Here is a 9,705-nt window from a genome sequence, read left to right as displayed (position 1 = left end):
ATCTGAATGACAGGGCAGGGATATAAGGAATCAGCCAGTACTTCAGGTAACCAGGCTTTGTAAATTCATAGAAGAACCTTGAACTTGCCTCAACAAAATATGGGCAAGCAGGGCAAGCTTTTAAGCATCAGGGTTATATTCAGGCATTGTGGGCTGCACATTACCAACTCATTTTGTACATGCTCTGGTTACTTGCAGTAGTCATTTATTACACTATTACTGAAGCACATAAAAACTTGGTTTGACAATTTCATGGATGTAGGTACCACAGTTCATGAGAGTTAAAACGCCAAAGGACAGGTGTAAAGACAACCATCTCAGCTGATGATATTTCAGCATTCACTTGATTTATTTAGCATCACCACAAAGTTTACATTTAATCACACATTTTGAAAGAAGAATGAAAAACAGGCCAAGATGAAAGGCAATGGATTCTTCCTGCTGCTTCACTTATACGTCTTCATATGCCAGAGACCATCATTTAAATAGTGGATATTCTCTATGCCAATTCCTTTGTTGACCTTCTCACTGCAGAGGAAAGGAGGGGAAGAGAACAGCAAACATTGATTTCCAGATCTCCAGGATAGGTATTTAGAATGTAAACCAACAGGACTAGCCTTCACACCAACTTGTTAAATTAAGACAAATACTTTTTCCATTGATCCTTAATAACAACTCTCAAAACTGTGAGCATTTTATTTTGGGGGGAAATGGCTACATTGAGAACTTTTTATAAACACATGCACACCTTGAGTGTCTTTTACACTTTTAAAGCATAAGAACTGTGAATCGTCCTCCCTCCTTCCAGCATATTAATCCTGTCTCAGCAGAAATCTTGCTCTTTTTATTATTTTTTTTTTCTTGTTCAAACATTCATAATAGTTTATAGGGAAGGATAGTTGATGAGAGGGAAACAGGGGAGTTAATTTGATCACCATCATACATCAGATTACATACTGTATTTATGTAAATCTAATGCGCCATCGAATCTAATGCACACCCTAATTTTCGTGGTGTGATTTGGCAAAAAAAGGTGTGCATTACATTTGAGTAAATACAGTAATTTAAAACTGTCCTATACTAAAACAGATTACTGAGTCCAGGGGTCTGCAACCTTTAAGACAAAAAGAGCCACTTGGACCCGTTTCCGAAGAAAAAAAAATTGGGAGCCGCAAAACTCGTCATTATAAAAAAAACTTTTTTGTCACTTTTTTATCATTTCTTTGTTTGACCCCTCAGAATTACTGCTCCTCATAGAAATAAACGTTAAATTAACAAGTTACCTTTTTTGTGTGTGTGTTCTTCACTCCCCTTCAAAACAGTGACCAGCGTACATGCCCCCTTTCAATGCAGTGACCAGCATACATGCCCCTTACAATGTGGTGGGCGGGAAGGTGACGTCAGGCTGGTGTGTGACTAACGCACGCACCGCCCCCATGCGACGTCACAGCCAGTACAGCGCCCGCCACAGTGGGGAGTGTCGGGGTGCACAATGCGCCTCCTCCCCTCGCTAGTATCCACCCCGGAGCCACGGCAAAGGTGTAAAAGAGACACATGCGGCTCTGGAGCCGCGGGTTGCAGACCCCTGACTTAGTCCATCTTACCCCATCTTGTCAACGCTGTGTTATACCAAACTACATCATACTTGGAGTAGACCCTTCAAAATTTGTGGACATGACAAACCTAAGGCCAATAGGTATACTATAACTTAGTTAGCTAAAGCACAGTGACTGACATGGCTCTTAGGCAAAGACTTTCTTCCAGCACTATTTCAGATCCTTTTAACCAGATCCTGGGCCCTTCTGCATACAAAGCTTAACCACTAAGCTACAGCCCCTCTTATTAAATAATATGGAGTACTGCCACCACTTATTAACAGATGCAATTGGAAGAAGATTTGGATGAACATCTACTGTTGGTCTGGAAGGCAATTCGTTTTGCAAATCACCTGGGCAAGGAACTCCAGTTACTGATCTGTGCAAAACCAGCATGGTGTGCTGGTTCCTGCCAATATTAGGTCCTGGGAGGCCCAGGTTCAAAGCCCCACCAGCCATAAAGTTCACCAGGTGACACTGCCATCTCTCAGCCCAACACACATCATAACGTTGCTGAGAGGGGGGGAAATGGAGGGGTGGGGAAGAGAACTATGAACATCACCTTGAGTTCATTGGAAGGGATATAAATGGCACAATCTCATGTAATAATAAAAGATTCCCCGAACTCTCTAGCCAGCCACAAAAGATCTATCCATCATCATATTTGTTCAAGGGCTCAGAGAATGCTAGCAGTAAAAGTGCAATAGAATGTTATTAAGGCATATACTTCAAAATCCTGGCTGAGGAAATTTATAGCTGAGGACATTTCATTTTTGTGGGAAATCTCAAAACTCATAGTTAAGCCCACATTCCATGTCTGGATCTTAGTTTTGAATATATACATCTTTTAGGAAACAGATTGCAAATATACATTTCGTCTAAGAGCTTCATTTCACTATTTAGTTGCCACTTAAAGGAAAAAAAGAGGAGAAGAAGTACAGTTACAACCAATGAAAAGTGAATAATTTATGGGTTTTCCAAACAATTATGTAAATGGAGAAAAACCTAAAGTCTTCCTTTGGGGAGGAGAGCTTTCAACCTAGATCAGAAAATTAATTTACAATACTCCTATTACTGATATGCAGTTGAATTACACCCATAAAGAACTACTGCTTTGTTTTGGAGATGCAGCAATATATAATAAAAGATTCCAATGAAACCTATAATTCTGCTAGACTTGGAAATCCATGCAATAATTGAATACAGGCAGGCCCCATTTGCATGGGGGTTACATTGTGTGGCACCACGCACGTCAGTGAAATCACGTATAACAAACCCATTGAAAAAGCCAGCAAATTCCCTGTTCTGCCCTGCCCTTTTAGTGATGTTTCAGTGACAGCTTTATGATGTTTCTGGGTTACTTCCAGGTTTGGCATGATATGTGTAAAACAGTCACACACATATAGAACATGCGTAAACATAGGGTTGCCTGTATGTCTCAGTTTTGGTTATGTTTGGTTTGGTTTTAAGTTGCTTTGTGTTGCCTCAAGCAAGATAAAGTGACAGCATTATCATTATCATCATCATAATCCTTTTAGTAATTTTTCTTTATTAAAATCCAACATTCTATCAGATGAGACTTGTCTGAAATATGTCACTAATGCATGCTTCTTTCCAATACTTTTGGAAATAGAAGAACAAATTTAAAGTGAAACACTGGAGGTGATGGGAAGAGCCTTGTCATTCAGTAATGGAAAAGGCCAATGCAAGTTTGTATTTAAGCATTCACCTGGTAGTCATATGTGACACTGACATGGAATTGCATGCAAGCAAGTGGGCTGGCGCTGTGGGTTAAACCACAGAGCCTAGGAGTTGCCGATCAGAAGGTCGGCAGTTCGAATCCCCACAACATGGTGAGCTCCCGTTGCTCAGTCCCTGCTCCTGCCAACCTAGCAGTTTAAAAGCACGTCAAGTGCAAGTAGATAAACAGGTACCGCTCCAGTGGGAAGGTAAACAGCGTTTACGTGCACTGCTCTGGTTTCGCCAGAAGCGGCTTAGTCATACTGGCCACATGACCCGGAAGCTGTATGCCGGCTCCCTCAGCCAATAAAGCGAGATGAGCACCGCAACCCCAGAGTCAGCCACGACTGGACCTAATGGCCAGGGGTCCCTTTACCTTAACTAAGTGGGCTGGCAGAAAGAGAGAGAGAGAAAGCATTCCAATGCTCTTCTGCACCCAGAAGAGAAACCAAGCAGGCTGCCCAAGGAGAGACATCTCCTCCTCTGCACCCAAATGCAGACATGGGAGTGGACATACAGGAACTCTTAGTGCCAGCTGTACCAAATTAGTGCAAAAGGTAACTTCACAGCTTAGCAACTTTTGTGGGCTTATTTACAAGGCTGGGCCAACACCATCATGAATGATCATCAGACAATATTAGTTATTCACAGAGATGTGAAAAACAGTGAAAGACCTATTTGAAGGTAGATGCTTCAGCATCAGCTCCTCAAGGGATCCCCAACAGCCTGAGAGAATTTTATTCTACATTTTGGACCATTTGCTTTAGTATTTGAGAACTATAAGCCATCTTGGGTATCTTGGCAGAAAGTATATTTATTGTATTACCTACTGCTACATTTCCATGTTACTGTGGCAGCTGGATGAGTTTGTGGGTCTGAGTCAAAATAAGTCTGAAGTTTTCAAGCCCTTCATGTTGGCCTGAGCTACCCCACTCTAAAACAGGCAATGACAGTAAAGAGGTACATTATTTTTCTTAGAAAATTAACTCACATATCCTCTGCCGACATCTTCATGACTCCAACACACAGGGCATGTTGCTTTCCTTCGGCCATTATTGCCTATAATCATCAGCTAAGGAAAACATCTGATATGTAGTATGGAAAAAGACAACAAGAACAGCAGCAGAAAGACTAACAAGGGAAACACTATTTCAAAATGGTCACAAGAATAGCGTGCTGAAGCAACTAACCTTTCCCTGTAACTATGGAACATTTAGGTTTATAGTATAGCTAGAGGCACTGAAAAATACAAGACTCTCAATCCTTAAAACCTCAACCCTTTCGCATCCAAGCAACCAATTATGTCCACCCAATTTATTTGTTTTATTTTTAATCACACTTTTCAGACATAAATATTGTCTCACAAAGCAGCTCACATCAAACTAAGTAGCCAGCTAACTAAGAAGACAAAGCGTGCAAGGGAAAGGTAGAGGAAGGAGATCATCCAATCCAGTCCCTGGACCCTCTACAATCATCCAATGGTTTGCTGTCCCCCCAAGTTGTGTCAATATTTATGTGGAAAGATCACCACACTGAACTATAAAACCTTAACATTTAATGCAACTTAAAAAAAAAACCCTAACCCTTTATGTTCAGTACAGCTTGCCCTGTCAGATGCTACAGTGAAAAAGAAATATTGAGCAACACAGGGCAGCTATCCAAGGATACCACGATTGTATCAGCAGCAGATGGATAAAGTTTAGCTCCTGGAGACGTCAGACCAGGGCACATGATATTTGCTCCACTAAGTACAAATTTAATGGCTCCTTTATCAACTTGTTGATGTGGTAGAATGAATGGATCTGAGAAGGGGCAGGGGAAAATTAGAACAGATACAACACTGACTGTTATCTGAACATTTAATACAGTCGTCATTTAGATTATACAAATGTGTACTTTAAAGATACATGAAGTTGTATTGGAAGAAAAATGGTGTCACCAGCAAAACAATCCACCACTTCCATGCATTCTCTAAAAAGTGATCTTACACTTGGTAGGTTTTAGGTATTTATAATCTTAATACATATTGATGAAATTTAAATCGATTTATTCAAACATTTATTTCAATTAGGTATTTTCAAAGCAGCTTGCATGATCATTCATGTTAATTCTGTAAGCAAATTGTGAAATAAACTATGACACTGAGAAAAAGAAGCCAAGAAACTGAAAAAAGCAGTCGTAAAAAGCCTTCGGCAGAAAAGGAACAATTCATTCACAACTCTGCTGGCTACCAGTTAGTTTCCATGTCCAATTCAAAGTGCTGATTTTGACCTATAAAGCAACATCTCAGGACCACAATACCTCAAGGACTGCCTCTTTCCATATGAACCAACCCAGACCCAGCAATCATAATCTGAGGCCCTTCTTTGGGTGCCTCCTCCACAAGAGGTCCGGAGGGTGGTAACCTGAGAATGGGCCTTTTTTGTGATGGCTCCCCGCTTGTGGAATGCTCTTCCCAGGGAGGATTGCCTGGTGCCTTTGTTACATAGCTTTAGGCTCCAAGCAACAACATTCCTCTTCAGCCAGGCCTTTGGCTAATTAAACAACCTATGGCCTTTTAAACTGGGGGGTATTATATTTGTTTGTTACTAAGTTATGTATTTTTGTGTTTCTATATTGTAAACCGCCTGGTGACCCTCAGATGAAGGCTAATACGGAAATGTAATAAATAATATAATAGTAACCACTGCAGACCCTCACTGTTCAAAACTAGCAATTAAAGCAGGCAATGACCATTTTGCATAGGGGTTACATTCCTGACCCCCACAAATGTCAGTGGAGTGAGCATAAGCCCTCTCCGCCCCGCCCCCTCTTTTCTGGCCATTTCCGGGTTGTGGCAATTGCACACATATTGAACAGGTAGTAATTCTCTTTTTTTATCCACTTCCATGTTCCTTTACACCATGGGTAGGCAAACTAAGGCCCGGGGGGTTGGATCCGGCCCAATCGCCTTCTAAATCCAGACCGCGGACAGTCTGGGAATCAGCATGTTTTTACATGAGCAGAATGTGTCCTTTTATTTAAAATGCATCTCTGGTTATTTGTGGGGCATAGGAATTTGTTCACTCCCCCCCCAAAGGTCTGAGGAACAGTGGACTGGCCCCCTCCTGAAAAAGTTTGCTGACCCCTGTTTTACACTCTCTAACTGTAGTAGCTAACCTTCTATTCCCCTCAACTTAGTGGATGCACTGGAGGAAGATAACTCAACCAAAAAGGCAAGCCTCATAAACAGCAAAGTATAAGTTGGAAGTAAGCAAAAGGGAAGTATAAATATGGAATGGAATGGGTATATGAAAATACCCATAATGCACAATACAGCAACTGAAAACACTGGAGAATGTACAACTTAATACAGATACAAAGCTGTGAGCCAGTAGGCTTTTCACTTCTCACTTGTAGTTATGAAGCCACCTATTTACACATATTTACACATATCAGAGTGCAGAAAAAAATTGCATGCTTTAATAGTTATGACAACCCCACTGCTGCACACTTTCAACTGCAACCCAACATGTCTTCTCCAACACACTTACATTTATGAAGTAATCTGAGTGTGGGATAAAATGGTCCTTCCCTTTGCCTGAAGAACAACAATTCTCCATTTACTGTGAGGATTTCTATATGTTCATGACTGGAAGAGACAAAGTTTATGAGAAATTTCACAGTTCTGAGCAATAAGGAAGTGAATATTTCAAACTGTGCATGCCTACATTATTTCATGTATTCCTCAAAACCAAATGGTTTAACTCTTTCAATATTTACATCCACTCATCTAAATAAAAACCATGACAGAGTAATATTCCTGGATTACTGGATATTATTACCGGCAAACATGAATAGACCAATATTACTTGGAAAACAGTGTGAAAGGAGATACTGACCAACGTACTATCTTCACAGGGTCTTTCTTTGGCATAATTTGGTTTAGCCATGGTTCGATCCCAGGAAACTGGTCTATCAGCTGGTTCTTAATGCCTTTAATAACAGACGTTTTTAGTTGGATGCAGTTGGACACATTCTCCTTTTCATCAAATCTGCCAAAGAGAACGAGATTTTCAGATGGGACTTCCCGATGCACACAGATACCACTCCGGGCAATAAAAAAAACACAGTACATGAAACATTAAGTCACACCCGAGGGTGCGAATGCAGAGTGGGTGGTTTTAAGCAACTTGAGTCCATTTGATTCTGGCAGGTCGTACTCCTGAGTATGCTTTATTTAAGGTCATCAGCAGTAAAAATAAAAATAAAAAAGACATGAAATCCTATGCATATTTTATTTGAGGAGAACGGTGAGGGAGGGGCTCGATTCTGAACTAGCATGCCCAGGATCCCACTGTGAACAGCCAGAAAGCCCAGGCTGTGAGGCCTTCGGGTGTCAAAATCCTGCCCACGTTTCCTGCCCGCCCCTTACTCACTTTTTGAACATCTTGGCGGGGGTTCCCGGGAGAGCGCTAAGAACCGAGGACCTGGAAGGCCAGCGACTGACAGCAGCAGCAGCAGCTCCCACACAAGCCCTGTTCCCACCCTCGAGCCCACGCAAGCACGAGGCCTCTCGTGGCTCTTCCTTTATCCCCCGCGCCAGCCGCAAAGGAAACCCTCGCGGTTTTACCGCCCCCTAGCGTCGCGGAGGACTGCTTTTTCCGCGGGGCCCTTTTCCGAGAGAACACAGCAGCAACCGGAAAGCAAAATAAAATGTAGAACTACAACTACCAGAAGGCCATGAGGTAGCTTGGTTTTTTTTCCCCCTTTCTTTTTTTGCCTTCCGGACTTTGGCGCTGCTGTTGCTATGGAGACCAATCAACCACAGTTTAGCGTGCCCTTTTGTTTTTTGTGGCTGGAGATGAAAGCTGCAGGTCTAACCCCACTTACCTAGGGAGTGCAGCCCCACTGAATTCAAGCAGGACTTACTTCTGAGTAGGCATTGTTCAGATTGCAACCTAAGCACCTCTCAAACACACCTATACATACAGTATGTGTGTGTGTGTGTGTGTGTGTGTGTGTACATTCATTATATATTCATATTTTTAATTCACTGTACAGTATGTATAATTAAGTGCTTTTGAAAGGGGTTTTATATTAAAAATAACAGAATCACACCCTTGCCTCCTTGTTTTATGGTTATACCTTTATGGTCGTCCCACACAGGTTCAACATTTGATCAGAACTGTTGCTTCAACCAAATTATTATACTTATGCTAGTATTTTTGTCACTTGGTATTTCAAGTTATTTTGAAATGCCGATTTGCATTACCAAACTGATGCAGGCTAGAGTTTCAAACTGAATTGCCACCAAAATCAAAAGGGCCTCCCATGAATGCTTCTTATTCTGTGAACCGCCCTGAGACTCCAGGTACAGTATAGGGCTGTGCAGGTATATAAACTCAATAAATTATTAATTATGTGTATATTCATTAACCAGGCTGGAATCCCCTCTTCCCACACAGCCTGACATCAAGTACACCTTTCAAACATTATTTTACCAAGTTCCTAATAAAACAAGCATGCCATGCTCCCGGGGTTGCAGCCTTAGCCTTAATCTCAAGGAAACATTTGGTTGCATCCAGCATTAGTCCTCATCAGAGTGGACTCACTCAGAGCCTTAAAACATGATTGACTTAGGCCAATTCAATTCAGCAGGTCTCTTCTGAATTAAAACATAGCTATATTTGCAACCCAGTATTTCCCAGTTCTGGACTTTTTGCAGTAAACAAACAAACTCCTGCTTTTTAAAGGCTATGCTTGCCAAGTCAGATATGCAAAAGTATGAAGCATCCCAAAGCACATGTTGTACTGATAGGAAGGTCCATACCCTAGTAGCATCTGAGATAAGAAACAACCATTACTTTATTTGAAGTTGTGGGCTGCTGACCCTTATAAAAAGAAGGTTTGTGAATCTTTGGGGTTGTAAGGCCCGTTCGCACAACGGAATTAGATAATTCAGGGTTTGGTGAACCTCCACAGTGTTTGGTATGTTGAGAAGTAATCTTGGGATAAAATCGCTCATCTGCTGCTCAGGCCATATGCCATGAAAGTGAAGGAAGTATGGTTGGATTGTGTCAGCTAGTCACAAGGAAGTAAGTACATGAGAGCATTTTGCACCATGCTGAAGCCTACTGTCATGTAGCCTGACTGTAGACATGGTAAACTCAATAGCTCACTCGAAGGTAAGTGTGCAGTTCTATTTACTGTACTTAGTTGATTATATCCATGTGACATCCTAGGTTTTCTTATAAGTGCTCTTAGTAGGAAGTAATTTCCTTTTAAACTTGGGGTGGGGGTGGGTGGGTGTCAGGTGGGGGCTCAAGTGCAAGAGCAGAAGAAATGCCAGAAACTTATTTCGCTGCTTGAATCTAAGAATCTCTTCTTC

General features: G+C 41.6%; 1 protein-coding gene across 1 annotated transcript; it reads right to left on the bottom strand.

Annotated features, from left to right (window-relative positions):
* Positions 1 to 325: 325 nt before the first annotated feature.
* On the bottom strand, positions 326 to 7,953 carry MCTS1 (MCTS1 re-initiation and release factor). The gene is made up of 6 exons (XM_083486635.1): positions 7,754 to 7,953; positions 7,217 to 7,369; positions 6,869 to 6,966; positions 5,004 to 5,137; positions 4,327 to 4,394; positions 326 to 528 (listed from the first exon to the last, which is right to left on the bottom strand). Exons 1-6 carry the CDS (start codon positions 7,762 to 7,764, stop codon positions 447 to 449), a joined length of 546 nt encoding a protein of 181 aa, XP_083342761.1. The 5' UTR covers positions 7,765 to 7,953; the 3' UTR covers positions 326 to 446.
* Positions 7,954 to 9,705: the final 1,752 nt, after the last annotated feature.

Source organism: Podarcis liolepis (genome assembly GCF_965112155.1).
Source record: "Podarcis liolepis genome assembly, chromosome: Z".
In the NCBI taxonomy this organism is placed as follows: Eukaryota; Metazoa; Chordata; class Lepidosauria; order Squamata; family Lacertidae; genus Podarcis; species Podarcis liolepis.
Note: the sequence above shows the minus strand (reverse complement) of the source record. Positions and strands in the feature narration are given on the sequence as shown.